The sequence below is a fragment of the Miniopterus natalensis genome, chromosome 3 (genome assembly GCF_054644295.1).
Source record: "Miniopterus natalensis isolate mMinNat1 chromosome 3, mMinNat1.hap1, whole genome shotgun sequence".
NCBI lineage: Eukaryota > Metazoa > Chordata > Mammalia > Chiroptera > Miniopteridae > Miniopterus > Miniopterus natalensis.
In genome coordinates, this window is record NC_142083.1 from 102,114,544 (window position 1) to 102,139,736 (window position 25,193).

Genomic DNA, 25,193 nt, shown 5'->3' on the forward strand with positions numbered 1-25,193 from the left:
TGCGGCATCCAGGGGAACTGCATTCACAGGCACCATCCCCGTCCTTCGTCCCATCCTGCCTCCCCTATGCATTCCAATACATCTACCTTCATATGTACTGATGTGTGGCTCTCTCAGGTGTGCTAGTGTGTTGAGCAGAGGAACCTTTGTTGAATTATAGATGTCCAACTAGTTATAGATTTAAGGAGAGATACAAAGGGGTTGTCTCACTTTGACATGATGATGATGTCACTCTATAGAGTCTATTTTCTATAGGAAGATTATTTGCAGGGATGAAAATATACCAAATCATGCCATCTCCCATCCAGTAAGAATCCCCTCATCAACATTCACACCCAGAGGCTCAGAGAAGTTAAATTTCTTCAACATTACACAAACTATTCAGTGGCCAAATGTCTGCATTAAAACACCTTCAATGTCAGGAAACTTTCTCCTTCCAAAGATGATTTTGTAGACCAGCTAAAAACATGGGCTCCAAAATCAGGCTGAACTAGGCTTGAATTCCTGTTCCTTCTGCTATCTAGAAATGTGGCACTAGATAAGCAACTTTAATTCTGAACCTCAGTTCCTTACCAACTCCCAACCTCATGGGAGTTAGTACGAATTAAAATGAGATGTTTTAAAGTGTTTAGCATAGTGTCTGATACCATGCTAACATGACACTGTACAAGTGCTAACATAAAATAAATTATACATATTATGAGCTATTATAGATAAGCCATGGGGTTAAAGCTCAAATGTTTAGGGACCAAGTAGATTATCATAAATGTGTGAAGCAGGGACTGGTAGGAGCTGTATTGACCTGAAGAGTTTGTTTCCTCTAAAAGCATTCAAATTAACCTGGCTGTGTGGCTCAGCAGTTGAGCATTGAAATTCGATTCCCAGTCAGGGCATGTGCCAGGGTTGAGGGCTTGATCCCCAGTAGAGAGTGTGTGGGAGGCAATGGATCAATGACTCTCTCATTATTGATGTTCTTATCTTTCTCCCTCTTCCTTCCTCTCTCTGAAATCAATAAACACATATTTTTAAAAAAATTTTAAAGCATTCAAACTAAAATATTCTTTATAACCAAGGTTCAAACAAAATATATTTGATGTTTAAATCTGGCCTGCTGGACTCTCACCTTATAATCTATAGCCTAGGCCATTTTGGGATGTCTCTGTTTGTTAATATTTTTCCTCACTCACTCCTCTCTTTGTTTTAGTCCACAGTGAAGACCAAAAGAGACACGGTGAAAGGCTACTTCCTAGCTGGAGGGGACATGATGTGGTGGCCTGTAAGTGATCTTTGGCTCAATTAAAGTCACTTCTCAAAGAATTTTCAAGTGCTGATGTTCTGTCTGCCTTTGCTTTCTCAGGACCTTTTAGTTGCACATAAACTAAAGAAGGTTTAGCTCCAACTCAAACTTGTTTAATCAAAAAAAGAATTTATCAGCTCACCTAAGGAAAAAAATCGAAGGTTTCAGTTATAGCTGAGTATAAGGGCTCAAGTATTATTATTCGGACTTGGTTTTCCCTCTATTTATTCTTTATATTAATATCTATCTATCATCTATCTATCTATCTATCTATCTATCTATCTATCTATCTATCTATCTATCTATCTATCTATCTCTATCTATCATCTATCTATATCTATCTATATCTATCTATCTATCTATCTATCTATCTATCTATCTATCTATCTATCTATGTATCTATCATCTATCTATCATCTATCATCTCTCTTTCTGGATGAGTGTTATTCCCAAAAGACTCAACTTCATGTCAACAACATGGCAGACATTGCTCCAGACCTTTCATCCTCTTAAGTTCCAGTCCAGCATGGGAAGAGCATCTACTTCCATGGAAATATCCCTGGAAGAAATTTCATTTCTGGTTATGGTTTATACCCATCCTCTGCCAGTAACTGTACTGGCTCGAGCCTGGGTCACACACTCAGTGCCTGAGCTGGGGGATGCAGGACCTCCCCTGAGGCATATATGATGAGAAATGAGAAAGACTAAAGCCTTAAGGAAATTTAGACAGTATTTTATTTCAAGGAGATCTAAGGGCATTGCAAAACACACACACACACATCACGCATATACATCACACATGCCTCTCCTTAGTAGACCCTGGGAAGGTAGTTGGGGATAATACTTTTATTTATGATATCCTAAAATAAGGGTTAAACCTTTGAACTAAGAAGAAAGAGAACCTCCCCCATTTGCAGTGAGTTCAAGAGATGCAGAGATAATAGCTGTCTGAGCCTCTAGTCAGAATAAGGTTGGAGCTCCTTTAAAACCCCATTTCTTGTAGAATTGTCAGTATTTTCCTCTTCTTGAATTTCCCTGGGAAACTCCACTTGCAAGAGCAGCTCTTCCCCAGAGGCATTTTTCAAAAACAATCAGAGGCAATTGTTTAACACTACTACTCTCTGAGGGAGCAATAACTGTTGGGGTGTGCATTGGACTAACCAAGGCACTTTAAAGAAAGCTGGAGAGTGAGATGTTCATAGAGTATTTTGAAAAGCTCTGACATGGTCCTAGGAATAGAAAAGGCCATGTGCACATCCAGGGCTGTGCACATGCTTAGAAAATACCCGAAAAGGTCCTTAGCCCTCACCTCTGGCTGACCTTGAGGCTCTGCATAAACAGAAAGTGAAGGTTAGGACAGAATTGTAAACATCCAGGTTGAGTGTTGAAAGCACACCTTGACACATAGAAAAAGCTCTTTGGAAAAAAGCAGGAGAATTATTTGTTTCAAATATTTAAGAAAATCTCTTACCTAGTTATTAACTGACCACTAAACTAAGTGGACAGAGACTTTAGTGACCACACATGACAAAGAAAACAGACTTTATATAATTCATTCAAGACATTCTCTAAACAAACAATAGCAACAGCAACAACAACAAATTGCAAAAACAATCAACTCAGGGGAGTGAGGAACAATCACATTTCTAGAGTTGTCACGTGGTGTTATTTTCAATGTCCACTTTTAACAAAACATTATGAGTTGTGCAAAAAAATAGGAAAGTATGGTCTATATATAGGAAGAAGAATAGTCAATAGAAAGTGCCCCTGAAGAGCCCAGATGTCGGACTTACTGGATAAAGACACCAATCCTTCACAAACTCTTGACAAAAAGTACAAGTGAACACTCTCTAATTCATTCTGTGAGTTACACATTATGCTGGTACCAAAATCAGACACAAGAAAAAAAACTAAAGACAAGTACCTCTCATGAATATAGATTCAAAAGTCCTTAACAAACCAATCCTAGCAATGTATACAAAAGATTATACACCAGGACCATGAGGGATTTATCTTAGAAATGCAAGGTTGGTTCAACATACAAAAAAACATGATTAACATAATACACTATAATAAGAGGACAGAACTACATGATCATCTCAGTACATGCAGAAAAGGCACTTAATAAAATCCAACACCCTTATATGATTAAAAAGAAAAAAACCTCACCAAACTGGAAATAGAAGAAAAGCTTTTTAACCTGACAAATGGCATCTACAAAACTCCCCACATTTAACATTATACTTAGTGATGAAAGACTGAAAGCTTCCCCCAATATAAAGAACAAGGCAAGGATGTCCCCTCTTGCCATTTCTACTCAACATTTTACTGGAAGTTCTAGCTAGGACAACTCACAAGAAAAGTAAGTAAAAGCCATCCATATTGAACAGGAACAAATAAAGCTATCTCTACTTGCAGATGACATGATCCTGAAAATAGAAAATCCTGAGTAACCCAGAAAAACTATTATAGCTAATAAATGAGCTCAGTAAGTGCAGGTATAAGATCAATATGTAAGGTCAACATTTTTACATATTAACAATGAACAACTTAGAAACCAAAATTAAGAAAATTCCGCTTACCATTGTATCAAAAGAATAAAATATTTAGTAAGTTTTACAAAAGGAGTATAATATATACACTGAAAACTCGGACGGACTCAAAGATGGACTAAAACGTTGGGAACACAGCCTGTGTTCACCGAGTTCAAGACTTAGTACTGTTAAGATGGTGTTACTTCCCAAATTGATGGAGAGATTCAACACAGTCCTTATCAAAATTCCAGCTGCCTTTTGTTTTTGCAGAAATTGACAAGCAGGTTCTAAAATTTACGTGGAAATGCAAAGACCCAGAATAGCCAAAACAATCTTGAAAAAGAACAAAGTCGGAGGAGTCACATCTTCTGATTTCAAGACTTACTACAAAGTGACAATAATCAGGAAAAAAATGTGGTGCTGGCGTAAGGAGAGAGCAATGGCATAGACCTGATGAAACCCAGAAAGTCAGCAGGGGGCCCCAAAGCGCTTGGGCAGTTCCATCTCCTTTTCCCTCTTAGCCCCCCTCTATTTCTGCTCCCCCTCTCGCTGGATGCTCCCCTGATCTGCCTCTCTCTCAATGTCTCCATCACACTCCTTTCCCTCAGCAGAGTGGCAGTAATGAGCACGTGGCCGGACATGCCACCCACACCACCCCAGCCCCCCCACTACACACACCTCCCCAGATCACACACCCTCAGTCTACGGGACCAGCAGAGGTGGTGCCCCAGTTCCAGATTCCCCGGAGAGAGAACATAATCAGCCCAACTGAGACCAGGGATGGGGGTCATCAGGTACAGCCCTGGCCACCTAGAGTTCTGCCAGAAGCAGGGCTCTCTGCTCGTTAGAAGGAAAGCTTGGAGCAGTGCAGGCCTCCTGCTTCTCATCATTAAACCCTTTCTGCAACACCTTCACCTTCCCTCCAGGGATGCCTCCTCCCTCACCCCCCCCAGGGATGCCTCCTCCCTCACCCCCCCCAGGGATGCCTCCTCCCTCATCTCCCCCCCAGGGATGCCTCCTCCCTCATCTCCCCCCAGGGATGCCTCGTCCCTCACCCCCCCCAGGGATGCCTCCTCCCTCATCCCCCCCCAGGGATGCCTCCTCCCTCACCCCCCCAGGGATGCCTCCTCCCTCACCCCCCCCAGGGATGCCTCCTCCCTCATCCCCCCCCAGGGATGCCTCCTCCCTCACCCCCCCCAGGGATGCCTCCTCCCTCATCCCCCCCAGGGATGCCTCCTCCCTCACCCCCCCCAGGGATGCCTCCTCCCTCACCCCCCCAGGGATGCCTCCTCCCTCACCCCCCCAGGGATGCCTCCTCCCTCATCCCCCCCCAGGGATGCCTCCTCCCTCACCCCCCCAGGGATGCCTCCTCCCTCATCCCCCCCCAGGGATGCCTCGTCCCTCATCCCCCCCAGGGATGCCTCCTCCCTCACCCCCCCCAGGGATGCCTCCTCCCTCATCCCCCCAGGGATGCCTCCTCCCTCATCCCCCCCAGGGATGCCTCCTCCCTCATCCCCCCCCCAGGGATGCCTCCTCCCTCATCCCCCCAGGGATGCCTCCTCCCTCATCCCCCCAGGGATGCCTCCTCCCTCATCCCCCCAGGGATGCCTCCTCCCTCACCCCCCCCAGGGATGCCTCCTCCCTCATCCCCCCCAGGGATGCCTCCTCCCTCACCCCCCCCAGGGATGCCTCCTCCCTCACCCCCCCAGGGATGCCTCCTCCCTCACCCCCCCAGGGATGCCTCCTCCCTCATCCCCCCCCAGGGATGCCTCCTCCCTCACCCCCCCAGGGATGCCTCCTCCCTCATCCCCCCCCAGGGATGCCTCGTCCCTCATCCCCCCCAGGGATGCCTCCTCCCTCACCCCCCCCAGGGATGCCTCCTCCCTCACCCCCCCAGGGATGCCTCCTCCCTCATCCCCCCCCAGGGATGCCTCCTCCCTCATCCCCCCCAGGGATGCCTCCTCCCTCATCCCCCCCCCAGGGATGCCTTGTCCCTCATCCCCCCCCAGGGATGCCTCCTCCCTCATCCCCCCCCAGGGATGCCTCGTCCCTCATCCCCCCCAGGGATGCCTCCTCCCTCACCCCCCCAGGGATGCCTCCTCCCTCACCCCCCCAGGGATGCCTCCTCCCTCATCCCCCCCCAGGGATGCCTCCTCCCTCATCCCCCCCCAGGGATGCCTTGTCCCTCATCCCCCCCCAGGGATGCCTCCTCCCTCACCCCCCCCAGGGATGCCTCCTCCCTCATCCCCCCCCAGGGATGCCTCCTCCCTCATCCCCCCCAGGGATGCCTCCTCCCTCATCCCCCCCCAGGGATGCCTCCTCCCTCACCCCCCCCAGGGATGCCTCCTCCCTCATCCCCCCCCCAGGGATGCCTCGTCCCTCATCCCCCCCCAGGGATGCCTCCTCCCTCATCCCCCCCAGGGATGCCTCCTCCCTCATCCCCCCCCAGGGATGCCGCATTCAGCTGCTCCGGTTGTGCACTGCGCAGCCCTAGGAGGCACAGGTCACACTTTAGGCGACACAGATAGTGCATTCACCAGGCCAACTTAGGGAAGCAGGAGAAACAGAGCCTTGGGGAAAGTCTTTCCTAATTTGAGGAGAGGGAGTGGACAAGCTGGGACCGGCCCCGCCCCCTCCGCTTCCCCTTTGCCTTTGTCCCTTTGCCCCGTGGGAGGGACTGGGGGAGGGGGAAGCCCAGACCTGGCTCCTAGTTACGAGCTGTCCCTGTCCCCGCAGGTGGGCGCGTCCTTGTTTGCCAGCAACATAGGAAGCGGGCACTTCGTGGGCCTGGCGGGCTCGGGCGCTGCGGCCGGCATTTCTGTGGCTGCCTATGAGTTTAATGTGAGTATTTGCCATGGGGAGGGCTCACCCCCCCCCACCAGGCAGGTCCTGGGCCCCGCGCCTGGCTGCCCTGTGCTTTTAAACCCAGGGCGGCCCTCACGGAAACTCACAGGGACCATCAGGGCACCCGGGGCAGCAAAAATCCGTCTGACTGCAAGTCTCAGGCCCTCGGGGATCTGCTTGATGGGGGCCCATAAGGCCAGACCCCAACAAATAGATGTGAGGGGGAAGGGCTCGGACTCTCCCTGGTGGACGAGAGGATAGCAGGTGCCCTGCACAGGAGGGTTTCTGTGGGTTAGATGCCAACTGGCCATCACAAAAGTTATGCGGTTCACTGGCTCTCGGCCTCTCTGCCACCCCACAGGAACCCGAGGGGGGACTCTCTCATGCAGCCGAGCTCGCCGGGCAGGATTCGCAGAGTGGAGGGGTGCACTTATTAGAGTGGCCTTCGTCTTTGTAATAAGTGACTCTTCAGTGCTTACTCCAGCTTAAGTACTTTACATTATTACATTCTGGGATCAGTGACAGACCAGAGCCTGGGCTCCCATCCGGGCTGCAACTTACAAGTGACAACCTCTCCGCGCCTTGTGCCGAAAGCAGGGCAATGGTACCTGCCACGGGCGTCACTGCGAGGACTAAGGGGGTAGATGCTTGTCAAAGGTGCAGGGGAGCACCTGTGTGTAGGAAGTGCCCCGAAGCATCATGTCACTGATTTCCCTGCAACATCCACTGAGGCTCTGCTACTCCCATGTCACAGGTGAGAGACATGGGTCTGAGACCTGTGTGACCCCTTCTAGCGCCACCAGCTGCTCTTCAGCGTGGCCTGCCTGACCTCACAGCCCGCGGAGGGTGTGCATGCACCTGGGTGAAGGCGAATGATGTGAGGCCCAGGAGACTGTGCTAGGATTCACAAAAAGGCTTCTGCTTCCACTTGTCCCGGCTTCATCCCCTCTCCCATTTAAACATGGAAATGTGACAGCCCAGGGAGGGTGAGCCACTCAGCAAGTAAGAGACTGACAGACTCAGGGACGCGAGCAGACCGGGCCTCCTCAGGGTGCAAAGGAAACCAGGGGCACCTAGACATGGCTGGAAGCTGAGTCCTGCCTGTTTCTCCGCAGGGCATATTTTCCGTGCTGGCATTGGCCTGGGTCTTCCTCCCCATCTACATTGCCGGTCAGGTGAGTCTGAGGGGCATCGGGGGCACTGGAGCCCTTTGGGAAGTGACAAGCCTGCACCCTGTTCGTCCCTCCTCCCGTGTCCCTCCCTCTGCGTGTGGACTTCCCTTGGATAGTCCCTAAGCCGCGTTGCACTGGAGAGGGAGGGTGCGCAGTGAGACAGCTAGGAGCCCTGGCTCAGCAGTCCCCACTTAGCCATGGGTGTCAGAGGTGCTCCTGGGACTTTCAGAGGCTGGAAGAGGCTCAGAAATCTGTATTTTTAATGCCAAAACACAAGTATAAAACTTGCGGTCTCTGGAATGTTTAAGACATAACACTTTATTTTTAACTAAAAAAAAAAAAAATCCAATTCAGTGTTTTTTCTTCCTTTGCATGCAAAACTATAATGGAGCTATTTCTGACCGGTATGAAATATCATAATTTTTGTTACCAAATAATGCTGTTTTAGGATTTTTGAAAAAGCAGATTTGAAACTCATTTCTGATCTTATTGATAGCTTCCTGTCACTTGTACTGTCTACACTTAATTCTGTTTTAGATGTTCTGCCACAACAGCAAGATCATACAATAGTTGTTCATGAAGCAATAACTGAGTTTCACCTCCTAGTATGAAACTTTTAAAAATGCACTGAGCAGAAGGGAGGGGAATGAGACAAATCACTTACGACCTTTGTGCCAGCAGCAGTGGAGCCTTGGAAAGGGCAGTGGTGTGGGATCAACAGTCCCGCTTGGAGATAACACTGCGTCTAAATAAGCCAGGCCTTTGGTGGGTGGGCACTGGCCCCGCCCACTGCGGCTAGCTCCTGCAGACAAAGCGTCTGGGGTGGGGCCTGCGGGTCTCTATAAGGGCGTCAGGAAGTATTTATTTATTGAGCATCTACGATGGGAAGGCGTGGGGGGGGGGGAGATGCCGGTTAGTGCGCAGGTAGGGCGGCCAGGCGGTCTCAGCCAGTGGTGTTCGTTCTCTGTGGCGAGTGGAAGGCGGTGCCCTCTGCTGAGAGCCAGGAAGGGACACGCGTGGCTGAAGGGTGAGGAGGCCGGCCTGAGATGCCTGCTGTGGTTGTTGGAAATAGGAGACCCGGGAGCACCACATGCCTACAGAAGGGACTGGCATCCGTAAGGGTGTCATGCTGAGAAGACACACAAAGCTGCCCAGTCCATTTTTACTGGGAAATAAAACAACAACAGACACACAGGGAACAGCGACACAACACAAATGAAGAGCTTCACAAACGATTGTAAAAGGAACAGCCGCACAGAGACGTCACAGTGTCCCCACCCGCAACACCGCCCTCTCCCCTTGACATTCACCATGCCCCCGCCGGGCTTTCCTCGCAGTTTAATTGTGCAAACGAAACAGGAGGGCTCAGTTGTACTTTTTAGGCCTATACATGAAAATGGAGTCAGTAACATGTTCTTTCGTTGCATGTAGCTGGTGTGTTGATTTCCGGTGCTGAGTATTGGAAGGGCGACCCCCGGTACACTCGTTCATTCTTTCGTTGGCAGCATTTGGGCCGCGCCCAGGGTCAGGCTGCCGCCAGCCTTTCTATACAGGTGCCCTGGGGACGGCGCCGAGTCTGCGGAGGGGCCCTGCGGGTGGAGCTGGGGCCAGTGGATGCGCGTACCTGGGGGGCTGGGTGCTGCCCACCTTCTCCCACCCACCACGCCTGCCCTCTGCTCCACTGCTCCGCATCCGGGCTGTCGCTTGGCTCTGTCTGACTTTAAAATTCTTGCTGGTCTGGTGGGTGCCTGGTGCTATCTCACTGTGTTTTCAATGGCTAATCCTGTTTATATATTTCCTGGCCATTTGAATTTCCACTTTTGGGAAGTAACTTGTCTGGGAGCTTTGCCAACTTTTCCTTTAGGCTGCGTACTTCTTATTGATTTGTAGAAGTTCTTTATATATTCTGGAGATAAGCCTTTAGGGTGCTTATATTGATTACATATGATTATAAATTATATGTTGCAAATATCTTTCTATTACTATGTGGCTTGCCTTTTCACACTCCTAACGGCATTTTGATGAACAGACCCCAACTGTAATGCCTTCACACTTATCACCTTTTCCTGCCTTTTAGGGCTTTTTTAAAAAACCTTTCCTACTCCAGGTCATAAAGGTAGTTTCCTATCTTATCTCCTAGGACTTTGCACATTTCAGCCCATTCTCCACCCAGAATGGATTTTGCAATCATCTTTGAGTATAAGATAATGCTAAGACTCCCCTCAGGAAAACCACAGACCAGTTTTACTTATGAACGTGTAAAATAAACTACAGTTCCGGGGCCCAGCCCTCCCTCCATCCACAGGGCTGGAGCAGTTTGCTGAACTGAGCGCCTGCTGCGCCCGGCTCCCGACAGCCCCGACAGCGCTCGTCCTCACTAGGTCCCCGACCGTTTAGATGCTTTTCCTTCTGACTGGAAAGTTCTCCTGTCCCTTCATGGTGCAGTTCACTCCCATTCATTTTCCAAATCCCACCTGAAGCCACAGTTCCTCCAGGAAGCCCTCCCTGATCTCTCTGATTAGGTGAAATCTCCTCCTTCACTGTATTTGCCACAGTTGCTGTTTCTCGTTTGCTTATGTGGTTATAAATCAAGGTGCCTCTCCCATCCGCCTGTGTGTCCCGCCCACTAGGCCAGGGTTTCTTACCCTCAGCGGTAGTGACTTGCTGGGCTGGCTACTCTGAGTGTGTCTGGGGGGCAGGGATGTGCGCTGTAGGATGTGCGAAGCAGCACCCCCGGCCTCCACCCACTAGGTGCCAGCAGCACCCCTCAAGCTGTGGCAGCTGAAATGTGAGCAGACTTTGTCAAATGTTGCCTGTGAGGGTGCAGAATCTGCCTTGGCTGAGAGCCGCCGCACTGCACAGTAAGTGTTTGCAACCGTGAGCCGCGAGAATGTTGAAAACCTGCAGTACCCGACCATTCAGTCAGGGGCACTGACTCTTTTCCCTTCGATTGTCAAATTCAAAAATGACAACAGCCAACACAACAATAGCCATCTGGTAGGAATAAATTAAAATTATACCTTTTTTTTTTTTTTTCAGAATGGCAGGAAATATAATATATATATTTTTGGTGGGCTGCAGAATTTTAATTACTAGTTTATGTGCCATGAGATGGGCAAGGTTGAAAATCGCTGGCCTGTAAGGTGCAGGAAGCACCTGGTTTTCTCCATGTCTGGAATAGTGTCTGGCCCATAGTAGATGCACAATAAATATTTGTTGAAATGACTCAATAGCAGGGTCTTCCATGAACTCAGAAGGAAGTGAAGTGAGGTGCGTGCTGACAGCCACGAGGAGAGGCAGGGTGCGTTAGGGACTGGACGCCCTGGTCAAGCCCCACGGCGGGGCATCAGGCACAAACGGGAGAGCTGTGTTGACGGGAACGTTGGGGCCTGGAGGTGACACGGGTCAGGTGCTGGTCAGAGAAACAGGTTGCTGAAGGGGAACGACCAGCTGCTGCTGGGGGCGAGCGAAGTAGGGCACTGTGCGGGCTCTGCAGGGTCTCCCGGGGCTTCCAGGCTGGGGCCTCTAGAGAGACGGGAAGCTGGTGGGAGCTGGGCAGCGCCTGGGGAGGTGGGGCAGGGCTGGGTTTCAGAGGAAGAGTGAGGGGAGGGTGGCCATCGAGTGAGGATGTGACAGGGAAATGCACAGAGGCTGAGGTCCCTGGCCACCCTGCATCCCGGAGAGAGGAGTGTGTGAGGGAGCGAGGGGCCACCAGCAGCGAGGTCCTCAGGAGCCAGCCTGGTCACCTCCCAGGACGGTTATCACTTCTGCTTCCTGTTAGCACCCACCCAGCACCCCCAGAGGGCAGGCGGGTCCCCCTCTGTGTTGGCAGCTTCCTCTCTGCCTCTGTCCGTCCGTCTGTCTCAACCTTGCTGACCTGCTACCTACCACCCTGGGTACTTTACAACCAGCCTCCGGACTCTGTCTCCCGTTTGCGAGCTTCTCATTCGTCCCCGAGTCCGATTTCCAGGTACGGCTGCTGCTCACCTTCTGACGGTCACCCCTCCTCCTTCCTTAGCTCCTTAGAAACTTCCACAGAGGCCGAGGGTCGATGAGGATGGGCTGCGGGTGGGGTAGAAGCGCCCCACTTGGCCGGCCGGTGGCTTTCCCTCCCAGACGGGGGAGCGCCCACTTGTCTGAAGCCCAGCCCTCTGCCCTCTAACCAGCTCTCAACCAGGGCCCAGGGGGTTTGACCGAGTCTCGGTGTTACCTCCCGGGGAGCGTCTGAGCTCAGAGCTGTGGCTTCCGCGAGGCCCCAGCTGGGTGAGCCTGCAGCAGGTTGGGGGGCGGGGGGCGGGGGTCGAGGCCAGACCGTCCTGAGGGTCAGAGTCCCCAACTGCCCTCCGGGGAGAGGGGAGAACAGAGGAGCTTTGTTCTTTCTTCTATTTTAAAATGTCCATGTATTCCTGGGGTTCGTTGTTCTGTGAATACTTTATTATGAAAAAATACCAAACATACATCGAAATTGAAATAGTTTTACGCTGAACACCTTCTGGTCTTGAATCCCCAGATCCTACCGTTACTATGTACTATTCCTGTATCAAGTCTGGTCACCTGTCTCCCAGTGCCCTTCCCGGCCTCCCTGCCTTCAGGGCCTGACCCGGGAGAGGAGAGGCTGCCATCCACCGGGTGGGGCACCCGTTCGTCTCCTCCCTGGGTCAGATGGGCAGCCACAGCCCGGAGGAGCTGCAGACATTTCTGCAGATACCATCATCACCTGTCCTTTTCGGTCCAAGATCTCGTACCTCGTGGAAGGACAGCTGCTGACTTGAGGCCCAGAGGCCAGATATGACATTTCTCATCCCCAAGTCTGGGGGTACAGGGGATCAGGAGATGGGGAAAGGACACGCCAAACCCCAAGAACAGTGCCATCCAAGTAACGGTTCTCAGCAACACGGCTCAGTCCCTGGGGTGACCCTGTGGTAAGGCCTCCCACCCAGGCCTGAGGGTGCCTCCCGAGTGCGTGCCTCCTGGGGGAGGAGTCCTCGGGACTCCCGTCCTCTCGGGACTCCCGTCCTCGCTGGGCTCCCGTCCTCGCTGGGCTCCCGTCCTCGCTGGGCTCCCGTCCCCTCGGGACTCCCGTCCTCTCTGGGCTTCCGTCCTCTCTGGAGTCGGCACAGTTTGCTGTCAGAATTCCCTGGCTTTTACGGTGATCTGGATAAAGGCTCGCAGGAGAGCAGTTTCCCCAGAGTTTAACGTGGACAGACGGAGGTCACGGAGATGACAGGTGTGCATAGGGCCGGCCATGCTGAGTCACGGGCCGAGCTGTTTCCCTCCCTGCGGCCTTTCAGCTGTTTGACGAACCCAGGGGGTGCCTCGCGTAGGTGCCGCCTGCCTGGGGCCCCGACCGGGCTTCCCCAACAAGCCTTCCTTCTTTTTTTTGAAGAAAGAACGAGTGGGCTCTGGGCCCAGAGCCTGTGGTGTGTGACCGCAAGTTGCCAGAAAAGAAGAGAAAATAAATGAATTGTTTTATTACCCATGTTTATTTCTGCTGGTTCCCGTAAATTTTGGGTCGATCTCCCATTTACAGTGCTGATTTGAAATGTCCTTTTAGATCAATTTATTTAAATAAAAATGTGAGCTGGTTGAAAGAAAAGCATTATTAATGAATAATAGTGGAGATGGGGTGCACGGAGGCCTCACACTTGGGAAATATGGTAGTTGGGGAAATACCCCTGCGCAGAACCCCAGTTCCTCCACCCACCTTCTTGCCCCCTTCTCTCTCCCTCCGAGTCCCCCACTGAGAATCCCGAGACCACTGTCCATGCTCTGGGGCTTGGGGAGGTGGGGGAAGATGGTGACAGCTGCTCTGGCCCCCAGGTCACCACGATGCCAGAGTACCTCCGGAAACGCTTCGGTGGCAACAGGATCCCCATCCTGCTGGCTGTGCTCTACCTGTTTATTTACATCTTCACCAAGATCTCGGTAAGGTGGGGGTGTGAAAGGTGACAGGTGGCAGCCCCTGCTGGGCCGTTTCTGCCCCTGAACTTGCTCCTTCTCTTGGTCAGGCTTCAGGGAGGTTAGAGAAAGGTGGGGGGTAAGTGTGGGAAAGGGTGGGGGGGAAAGGGGGAGGGAAAGACTCCTCACTCCTGATGAAGCATCTTTGGCAACGCCTCAGGGTGGTTGGGGTCACTTCCTGGGACTCCCTGAGCCCTTGGATGGGACTTCGATCTTCCCCCTGAGATAGGCAGTGATCAGATGTGCTGACAGTCCACTGGGCCCGCCCTGCCCGACCTTGGCATGGGCAGAGCTCCTGGAAAGTGGCCAAGAGCAGGGCACGTGCCGCTCAGCCCGCCTGGCTCCTCTGTCCAGCTGTGCTCGGGCCACGTGCCCTGTGCGAGGCTTGAGAGGGGCAGAGGAATCCCATTCGCTCCAAACAGCAGTGGGCTCGATGCGGGGAGGGGGTGTCGCACGGAAGTTACGTCAGAGGAGGAGTTCACAGAAGGGGAATTGGCATCCAGAAAGATCAACAGAACAAGCCAAAGCTGGGAGGCATGGGCCAGCGTGACTTGGTCGGGCAACGCCGTATACTGGGGGTAAAAATCAAGGAGAGGAAACGGGCCGAGCTGCAGGCAAATCACAACAGGCCTGGCACGAAACTAACTTATTCACCATCGTGGGGGCCCTGGAGAGCTTTACTGCGGGGGGACGAGACGACCACGTGGTGTTGATGACTGTGGGAGGGACGAGGCGACCACGGTGGTGTTGATGACTGTGGGAGGGACGAGATGGTAATGATTAGGTGCCCTGTGAGGATGCGGTGTATGAAGACCAAGAGCAGAAGTAGGAAGACCACTAAGGAGGTTGTGGTATTAGTCCAGGGAAGGGGTCTCAAATGTAATTGCCCACAGGGGTCCAATTTGAGACCCCAAATCTTGAAGGAGATGGATGAAGAAACAATAATGTATGACTCTTCTGTGTTTTCCAGAATCTAGGCGGGGGCCTGAGTCTAGGTTGGGGGAACCTGTGAGGCACACATCCATCCATTGACCCATCACCCATCCATCCCCCATCCATCCATCCATCCATCCATCCATCCATCCATCCATCCATCCATCCCACATCCATCCATCTAGCCATCCATCATCATCCATCATCATCCATCATCATCCATCCATCCATCCATCCATCCCCCATCACCCATCCATCCATCACCCATCCATCCATCACCCATCCATCCATCACTCGTCCATCCATCCATCACCCATCCATTCATCCATCCCCCATCCATCCATCCATCCATCCATCCATCCATCCCCCATCCACTCATGTTTCTGCAGGTGGACATGTATGCAGGCGCCATCTTTATCCAACAGTCTTTGAAGCTGGATCTGTACCTGGCCATAGTTGGGCTGTTGGTCATCACAGCTCTATACACCATTGCAGGTATGACTGAGGAAGGGGTGATGCTGGGAGGGGTGGTGGGCAGGGACTGTGCTACCTCATCTTTTTCTGGCCTGACTTCTGACGTTCCACTGTGTTAAGACCATTTATTCATTAAAAGTCACTCCATTGCCTCAGATAATAAGATTTCTCTTGGCTGTTGTCCATGACCATGGACAACCCTCTAAGAAAGAGGGTTGCCCAATAGAGGGAGGATTTAAAAATGCACCCCAACTGCATCAAGCATCGCCCGTTAGCCAAGACCTACTTGCTGAGAACCTACCAGGTGCTGAGCATGTGCATCCACACACTCTAAGAAAGGCGGGGTCGCAGACCACTTAAATCTGGAGCCTGAGGCTGGGCAGCCTCATCTTTCCCCTCAGACCTGCATCCTAGAAGGGGACTGCATGGAGCAGGGCCTGGACAAGCATCTGGCTTTCAGTAATCACATTCCCATCTTCTCTGCCTTTTGTTGGCATAACAGACTTCATTCCATTGGGTACGTATCACCTACTGCAGACCAGGCATCGTGCTGGGGAGGAGGGTGGAGCAGCGAACAGACAAAATCTTTGCCCAAAGGAACTTACCTGCTAGTGGGGATGGGAGACGTGAGCAAGGAAACCGGTAAACAAGGCCAGGGTGCACCGTCCTAACCCAGCAAGAGCCGTGCAGGGAAGTTCCGCAGGGTGAGCCGGGAGTGCTGGGGAGGCCTTCTTCCCTGGGATTGGAGCTGAGGCGATGATACTTGACCCAGACTTGCGTGATGAGGGAAGTCCCCGTGAGGAGTTCCGGGGAAGGGAGCTCCAGGCAGAGGGAAGGGCAAGGGTAAGGGCTCTGCGATGAGAACAGGGTTTGCTTGTTTGAGGGTCAGCGGCAGGGGTGATGTGGCTGAGGCTGAGCAGCAGAAGGTCAGGCTGTGTCCCCCCACCTGCCGGGCGCCGTTCACAAAGACCAGGGTGAGAGTGGCACCCGATGCTGCGGCCGCAGCCCTGCCGTAGCAGAGGCAGTGACAGGAAGGGCGGGGACCAGATCCTGGAAGGACACAAAATGAGCCTGGGGGCCCCAAACAGAAAAGTGACAAACTCCAACAACGCAAAGGCTTCTGCCCCAGAAGACCTCGACTGAGTTCTTAGCACCGAGAGAAGCCCTGTGCCTGGAGCCCAGGGGAAGGGAAGGGCCAGTGCAGTTGCCAGTTTATCTTCATGTTTCCTGTTTGGGGGTCTGTCTCCCAACAGACTATGAGCTCTTGAGCACAGGGAACGTGCTGTTTTGCTTGCCTCGTACCCCGCTGTGGAGAACGAGGTGGGCCCTCACCAGATGTCAACGGGTGTTCATACTAAGCCCAGTGCTGGCACGCGATAACATGCCCCGTAGGCGTTGGCATGGAAGTCACGGTGGGTTTCAGTGGTTCCGGACGTCGGGATCTCACCGCACTCCGGCCGGTGAACTGCATGGAGGGCAGCCGGGGACCGGGGCCAGAAGCCAGGCCAGGTCTCTCCCCACCGGGACAGGGCCCTGCCGGCGAGGAAGGAGAGCCTTAGGAGAACACCACACCCAGGGCTGGGGGTATTGCACAGTGACCTTGCCCACGAGTAAACATGTTTACATCAGATAAGGGAAGAAGGGGCGAGGGAGGGAGGGAGGTTAGGGAAGAGACTGGAAAGACTGCTCTGTCCAGAATCATCACAGATTTTTCTAGGTGGCAAAACCAACAGAATCCCCTGAGGCCAACCACCATGACCCTGTTCAGGAACTTAACATTCTTTTTCTAATGTTAAAGACAAAGGTATTCAGAGCTCGGGACTGTGGCCAAGCATCACTTCCTCTCTCTCAGAAATGCCTGCTTACGAGCCACTGACAAATTTAGGGGCTTGAAACCAGTTGATTGTTGCCCACGGTTCATGTATCGTCTGCTGGCGGTGGCTCTGCTGGTCCCACCTGGCTCAGGGCACCTGCAGTGAGATGGCACCTGGAGCAGCCGGCTGCAGCTGCATGGCCTCAGTCACGCGGCTGGAGGGCTGCTTGGCTGTGAGCGGGCGCCCCCTCCATGTGGCCGCCCCCCTCCGTGTGGCCGCCATCCTCCGTTAGCGACACTGGGCTTTCTAAAGACACATGGGGCCCCCCGGGCCTACCAGGGCAAGAGCAGGAGCAGAAGGTCCCTGTAGGCCTCGGCTGGGAGCTGCGCAATATCACCTCCACCACGTTCTACTAGTCAGAGGAAGCCACTTGGCCAAGCCCACGTTTGAGAGGTAGAGAAATCGACTTTACCTCCACGTGGAAGGAGCGGAGTCCCTTTGCAGAACAGGCATGCGCAGCTGATGCTGTGGCCGTCTTTGCAGATAATCAACACTGAATCTCCACAGCCAGTCCTGACCTTTCAGGTTCCCTCTGTGACCCGGATAAACTCCTGTCCATCCAAGTACCTACCCTCAACTCAGCACTCACCCCTCCCTTCCCAGGTGGCCTGGCTGCTGTGATCTACACGGACGCTCTGCAGACTGTGATCATGCTTGTGGGAGCCCTCACCCTGATGGGCTACAGTAAGTGGGGTCCCCGGCCCCGTGGGTGGGAGGCAGCACCTCTCTCACGCGGGGACATCTGCCCTCACCACTGGGATCAGCAAGCCCCGCTGTCGGAAGCCTGCTGCTGGGCAGTGCTGCTTGAGGCCTGGTTATTTTAGCAGAGAGAACTGTGCTTATCATGAAAAACTGCTGTTTTCTTAAAGTAAAAATTAATAGCTCGTCCTATATTGATATAGATAAATGATTAAAGAAATAAGTAAAAGGGGGTATTTTTTTCATCACTTTACTCTTAGCCTATCTATGTCTTTACATTTTAAGCAGGTTCCTTGTAGACATCATATAGGTGCTTTTAAAATCTAATCTGACAATCTCTATCTTTTTATTCATGTCTTCATGTCATTATTGATAGGCTTGGATTAAAATCTACTATTTGCCAGTTGTCTATTTGTTCCATTTGTCCTCTGGTTCCAGTTTTCTTCTTTTACAGTATATTTTAGTGCTGGACCTGGGGTTCACCATACTCATCTCTGTCTGTCCCCAGATAATATTAACTGTGTCATTTAGTTTCAGAACTGCATGATAGTATATTTGCATATGTTATAAACCCCATTCACTGCTACAGGTTTGCTTTTGACAGTCTACTATCTTCCAGAGTGATTAAAAAGCATTAAAAAGTCTTCTATAAGCTAACATAAACCTTCATTCTAACTATTTCTGAATATCTTTATTTCTTTACTCTCATAGTGTGGGTCTCTTAGTAATGAACTCTCAATTTTTGTTTGCCTGAAAACGTCTCTAGTTTCCTTTATTTTTGAAAAATATTCTCGCTGGGTAAATATAAGCTATTTTTGTTTCCAAGCACTTTGAAGATGTCACTCTATTGTCTTGTGGTTTCCATAGTTTTGGAGAAGGCTGCTGTATTTCTTACCTTTATTCCTCTCTGTGTAATATGGGTTCCTTCTTGCTCATCAATGATGAGAGTCATTGATCGGCTGCCTCCTGCAAGCCCCCCACTGGGGATCGAGCCCGCAACCCGGGCATGTGTCCCAACCAGGAATCAAACTGCAACCTTCTGCTCAGAAATGATGGTGAGAATTTTACATTCAGTCAGCGATGGAATCAAAGCTGTTCCCTGGGGAAAACATCTATACATGACTATGAAAGCCCAATTCAGTGAATTAGAAAAGAGAAAACTACAGTGAATTACTACAATATCTATTTCTTTGACGAGAACCATGAAATGCAGCAGCAGTTCAAATCCAGGAAAAGAGAGAGAAGCGGGGAAGTATCATGAGAGCAGCCAGACTAACCGCACAGAGAGGGAGGTTTTAGGTGGTAAGAATACAATATTGCAAAGCCTCGTGTTAATAATAAATATGAAAACTCACTTGAAATCCATGTTTTTCTAGGAAAATATAAATTACTAAATTTGACTTAAGAGAAAGTAGAAAACTTTAATAGTCCAGTAACTAAAAAAGAAATTAGAACATTTGTTTAAAAAACAACAACAACTCCAAAATGGGACCTAAGAACACGAGAAGCAATCCCGTTAGACTCAGAAAAAGTGCCCTCTAATTATTTAATGCAAGAAAAAATTCATAAGATGCACATATTGAAAAGAAAGAGACAAAATTATTATCATTTGTAGATAACATGACTGGCTACATAGGAAAAAAAAGAAAGAAACTGAAAAACTGACTTAATAAAGGAGCTTAGAAAGTGGCTGAAATCAGATAAATAGTTAAAACCACCCACTTTCTTTTATGCCAAGAGGACCCTGAGCCCATGGGGTGCCTGATGTCTCCTACATCGGTGCCCACTCCGAGTGTGGGGTGTGGACCCGCCATGTGCATCAGCCGAGCCTAGAAGGCGGCACCTCCGGCCCCACTCACACCCGCGGGTCGGAGGCTGCGCTTTATTGATTCCTGTGCACTGGCCGTTTGCAAAGCTCTGCCTTCTGCATTCTCACCTGCCCCGAGGTGATTCTGTTTTTATCAATTATTGACACCTCCCCCACTACCACAAAATAATTTTTTAGGGAAATAAAACTTGACAAAAATTTATCAGCACAGTAATTTTTTCCCTAATAACTATTCCTACCAGTGGTAACACCAAGCTTCTGTCTTCCATACAAAACAAAGCAAAGCAAGGCCTTCCAGAATGTAATCTGGTGAGAGCAACATTATTTTGGGGTAACTCTGAATCCTTTCAATTAATGAAAAGAAGCAGACTCCAAAAGACAGTGCTTTATTATTTTTTAGAGTCGCTCAGGCTCGTGCCAGACACGGTGTATTTCATGTGCAGTGTCCCCGAGCCCTGGCTCCAGCCCTGGGAGGCTGGCGCCACCTTACCCACTAGCAGATGAGGAAACTGAGCCTCAGAGAGGGGAAGCCTTGCTCAAGTTCACAAATTACGTGCACCACCCTTGCGATACCAGGAACTGGCAGATTCTGAGAGTCTCCAAGGTGAAAGGATGCTTTCGTAGGGCAGGTTTCATAACCGGGGTCTGTGGGCAGAACTTGGGGCATTTGTGAACCTTGGATGGAAAACAAGAAAAAAAACTTCACCTCTATTTTCACGAGTCTATCATTGAAATTCAGCATTTTCCAATTATAAATGTAGGCAATAAGCCATGGCAGTATTAGCCATATCCATGGCTTTGACACCGGATACCCCAGGTGTTCTCATCCAGATGTTCTTACAGTTGATGCTGATGCACTGAAGTCTTGTTTGTGCTCAGGGCTACTTTGAAACAAAATTGTTCTTAGATTTCCTGCTAGGTTTTACTACTTAATGGGCAAATAAAAAGTTATTAGTTTTTTTTTAAAACTATTTTTTAAAAAAATAGTCTTTCTTGATATCAGAGAGAGAAAGGGAGAGAGAGATAGAAACATCAGTGATGAGAGTCAATGATCGCTCCCGCACGCCCCCTGCTGGGGATCGAGCCCTCAATCCGGGCATGTGCCCCGACCGGAATCGAATGGCAAGCTCCTGGATTCTAGGTCGATGCTCAACTGCTGAGCCACACCAGTCGGGCTCTCACAGTAGTTTTATGTTTTGATGATTGCCTTTCCTATATTTGGTTTCCTTTACAATCCTACACATTTCGTGTTACACATTTAGCAATATTATTCTGAGAAGCATTCTATACTCACTACCAAAAGCATTAAAAAGAGAGGCTGAGAACTGTTAAGACGCTACCTTTCCTTGGTTACTGGACTCTGAGTGGAGTTTCACGATCTCCAACTATTTCATCACTGCTGGGGATCCACCTGAGCTCCTGGCACATGGCTTCCTCCATGTCTAGGTTTTGCTGCTATTGGAGGGCTGGAAGGCCTGACGGAGAAGTATTTCTTGGCCCTGGCCACCAACCGAACTGAAAACAGCAGCTGCGGGCTGCCCCGAGAAGATGCCTTCCACATCTTCCGAGACCCGCTGACATCCGACCTCCCGTGGCCCGGGATCCTCTTTGGAATGTCCATGCCGTCTCTCTGGTACTGGTGCACGGATCAGGTACGGCCCCGGCTGCGCCCTGCAGCTCACTCCGGGCACTGGGCCCTCCTGCTGTTCTCTCATTTGCCTTTCTCTCCCGCCACCCTTGATAACGCCTTCCTTTCCAGGCTCTACACACTATCTTACTTCCTGCTCCGCCCAGGTGATGGTGAAGTTTAATACACCCTGCTGAATGTCTGGGAAGGTCCAGTAAGCAAAGAGAGGGTACAATCTAACGGGAGGTTAACACTGATGCTCACCGGGCATCGTCTATGTACCAGGCACTTAGAAGTCACAAGTGAATGAATCAGGCAGGGCTCTCGGTAGCTCCTGGAGCTCTGCTTCCAGCGGGGTACACAGACAGTAAATACATTATGTGCAATGGCAGAGGCAGTAAGTGGCATTAAAAAAAGCAGAGCAGGGACAGAGGGATTGGGTGTGGGAGTGCGGGTGCAATTTTAAATAAGGTGGTGAGGGGAGATGTGCCTGGAAGTTACTGTTCAACAAGGCTGTAGGGGGGAGAGTAGCGCTCTGTGTGATTGTGCAGAGAAGAGCAATGGCAGGAGAGGGCACAGCAGAGGGCACAGCCAGAGCACTGCAGAAGGTACAGCAGAGGGCACAGGCAGAGCACAGCAGAAGGCACAGCTGGCAGGCATGTAACTTGTGTGAGAAAAGACATGACAAAAGCAGAAGACACAACAGTGTGTGTAACAAGCCTCATTCGATAAAAGAAAGAGATAGACCCAATATTTGCACTTACTTGTATGTGCATGAAGAAACTCTGGTTGGACTTATCTAAAACAAAAAAGAGCAGATACTTGTGGGCAGAGGTGCCAGGACAGGTGGGAACTGTTTCACTGTGCACCCATCTACTTTCTCAGGTTTCAAACCCAGTGACTACGTCAGCAGCTGAAATGTGTTGTTCTTTCTGTTGCATCAACAATCAGATCTGTCTACCATTTTAGATGCTAAATTGCATAGTTAGAGCTGTTGAGAGTTTAACTAAAGGAGATACTGCCCTGGATTCCAAGATGGCAGTGGATTGAGTGAAAACTATACTGACACTCGCCCAGGTCCAAACTGGAATTACAACTAAAATATAGAAAAACCATCCTGAAAAATCAACTGAAGACGAGCTGGAGAGCACCCTCATAACCAAGGAAGAAAGTAGAGACCACATAGAGACCGGTAGGAAGTGTGAGGTGTGAGAGGGCTGGCTGGGCTCCCACAGGCAGTAGCTGAAGATATGAAGGGTAATCTCAGCTGTGAGGGGTTCCCACTAGGAACTCTGGAGTCTAAACCCCAAGCTGAGCTCCCCAGCCCAGAGCACTAGAACTGAGAAAGGTGCCCACATACCATCTGGCTGAAAAGCAGCCAGGTTTCCATCTGCCAGGGAGAGACGGCTGGAAATGCAGGCCCCCTCTTAAAGGGCCAATGCAGAGGACATCTTCCTCACGCATACCTTTACCATCCCGGCAGCTTTTGCCTGAGGGGGAAACAATTGCTCCACCCACTGGAAAACCTCTCGCTCCACACTGTGGAGTTTATGCCTTGCTGTGGTCTACAGCCTGAGGCTCATTATGAGACTGAGAACAACAATCACCCTGCAGGCAAAGATGGATCTCTGGGTGCTTTGAGTCTTTGCCTGATTTGCTTCTGAACCCAGGGCTTGGAAAAGCAGATGTTGGTGCACATCTTGGTCCTGTCCAAACACACCCAGCCCAAATGGAGGAAGCCACAAGCTGTGGATCACTGATAGCTCCAAACAAGGTACACAAGGCCAGTCCCAAACAGCGTCTGACATTGACCTGCACCAGAGATCCTCCAAAAAGATCAAGAGTCCTAGCAGGCCTACCTAATACATAGGAACAAACCCAAATAGGCAGCCAAAATGGGGAGACCAAAAAAAAAAAAGCCCCAAATGAAAGAACAAGAGAATTGTCCAGAAGAAGAGGTAAGTGAAATGGAGATAAGCAATCTATCACATATAGAGTTCAGAATACTGATTGTAAGGATGTGCAACAGCATGAAAAAGGATATGGAAGCTATGAAGGAGATTAACAATGACATAGCAGAAATAAAGAATACGTTGGAAGGAATAAACAGCAGATTAGAGGAAGCCGAGGATCGAATCAGCAAATTAGAAGACAGGGTAGAAAAAAAAATGACTCAATCAGATATACAAAAAGAAAAAACAATTAAAAAACAGGGGGACAGTTTAACAGAACTGTGGGACAACATGAAATATAACAATATTCACACCATTGGAGTGCTAGGGGAGGTTGAAAGTAAGCAAGATTTAGAGAACCTGTTTGAAGAAATAATGGCAGAAAACTTCCCTAACCTGGTGAAGGAAAAAGTCACACAAGTTCAGGAGGCACAGAGAGTCCCAAGCAAGAAGAACCCAGAGAGGCTTACGCCCAGGCACATCATAATTAAAATGCCAAAAATCCAAGACAAAGAGAGAATCTTAAAGGCAGCAAGAGAAAAGCAATCTGTTACCTACAAAGGAGCTCCCATAAGGCTGTCAGCTGACTTCTCATCAGAAACTCTACAGGCCAGAAAGCAATGGCATGAAGTATTCAAGGTAATGAAAAGCAAGGATCTGAAACCAAGACTACTCCATCCAGCAAGGCTATCATTCAAAATAGACGGTGAGATAAAGAGCTTCCCAGACAAAAAAAAAAGGCTAATGGAGCTTATCACCACCAAACCAACATTGTGGGAAATGTTAAAGGGACTGTAATAAGAAGTTGAAATAAAGAGAGAGAGAGAGAAACATAGGCATAAAGAAATAAAATGGCAGTAGATAATACCTATCAATAATAACCTTAAATATAAGTGGATTAAATGTCCCAATCAAAAGACACAGAGTAGCTGAATGGACAAAAAAACATGACTCAAATTTATGCTGCCTGCAAGAGACCCACCTCAGAACAAAAGACTCACAGAGGCTGAGAGTGAAGGGATGGAAACATTTTTCCGTGCAAATGGAATGAAAAAATAATAATAAATCTGGGCTAGCAATACTTATATGTGACAAAATAGACTTCAAAATGAAGGCCATAACAAGAGACAATAAAGGTCACTACATAATACTAAAGGGATTGATCCAACAAGAGGATATAACACTGGTAAACATATATGCACCCAATATAGGAGCACCTAAATATATTTTAAAAAAACTTCTGGAGGACTTTAAGGGAGAGATCAACAGCAATACAGTCACAGTAGGGGACTTTAACACCCCACTGACTTCACTGGATAGATCTTCCAGACAAAAAAATCAACAAGGAAGCAGTGACTCTAAATGACACACTAGATCAGATGGATTTAATTGACATTTACAGAACATTTTGCCCCAAAGCTGCAGACTAAGCATTCTCCTCAAGTGCACATGGGACATTCCCAAAGATAGACCCCATGTTAGGACACAAAACAAGTCTCTGCAAGTTGAAGAAGAGTGAAGTCATATCAAGCATCTTCTCTGATCCATTGCTGATGGGAATGCAGGCTGGGGCAGCCACTATGGAAAACAGTTGGAGTTTCCTCAAAAAATTAAATATGGAAATTCCATTTCACCCAGCATTCCCAACTCTAGGAATATATCCTAAGAAACCCAAAACACCAATCAGAAGGAACTTACCCCTATGTTCATAGCAGCGCAATTTACAATAGCTAAGATCTGGAAGCAGCCCAAGTGCCCATCAGTAGATGAGTGGATAAAAAAGCTGTGGGGCATTCACACCATGGAATACTATGCAGCTATAAAGAAGGATCCCTTACCCTATGAGACAGCATGGAGGGAACTGGAGAGCATTATGCTAAGTGAAATAAGCCAGGTAGAGAAAGACAAGTATCACATGATCTCACTCATATGTGGAATCTAATAAATAAAATAAACTGATGAACAAAATAGATCCAGAGACATAGAAGCATGGAACAGACA

At 49.8% G+C, this 25,193-nt stretch overlaps 1 protein-coding gene across 9 annotated transcripts in view; it reads left to right on the forward strand.

Annotated features, from left to right (window-relative positions):
* The window catches only part of SLC5A11 (solute carrier family 5 member 11), a 53,145-nt gene that overhangs the window by 12,601 nt on the left and 15,351 nt on the right, over positions 1-25,193 (forward strand). The window contains exons 2-8 of one of the 9 annotated variants that reach the window (XM_016222664.2): positions 1,205-1,276; positions 6,568-6,672; positions 7,791-7,850; positions 13,668-13,772; positions 15,128-15,233; positions 17,690-17,770; positions 21,060-21,265. In XM_016222664.2, the coding sequence (XP_016078150.2) occupies positions 1,205-1,276; positions 6,568-6,672; positions 7,791-7,850; positions 13,668-13,772; positions 15,128-15,233; positions 17,690-17,770; positions 21,060-21,265 (735 nt within the window). Of the gene's footprint in view, positions 1-1,204; positions 1,277-6,567; positions 6,673-7,790; positions 7,851-13,667; positions 13,773-15,127; positions 15,234-17,689; positions 17,771-21,059; positions 21,266-25,193 lie in introns of those variants that run through there. The other 8 variants (XM_016222667.2, XM_087815182.1, XM_016222665.2 and 5 more) reach the window with 8 other exon arrangements.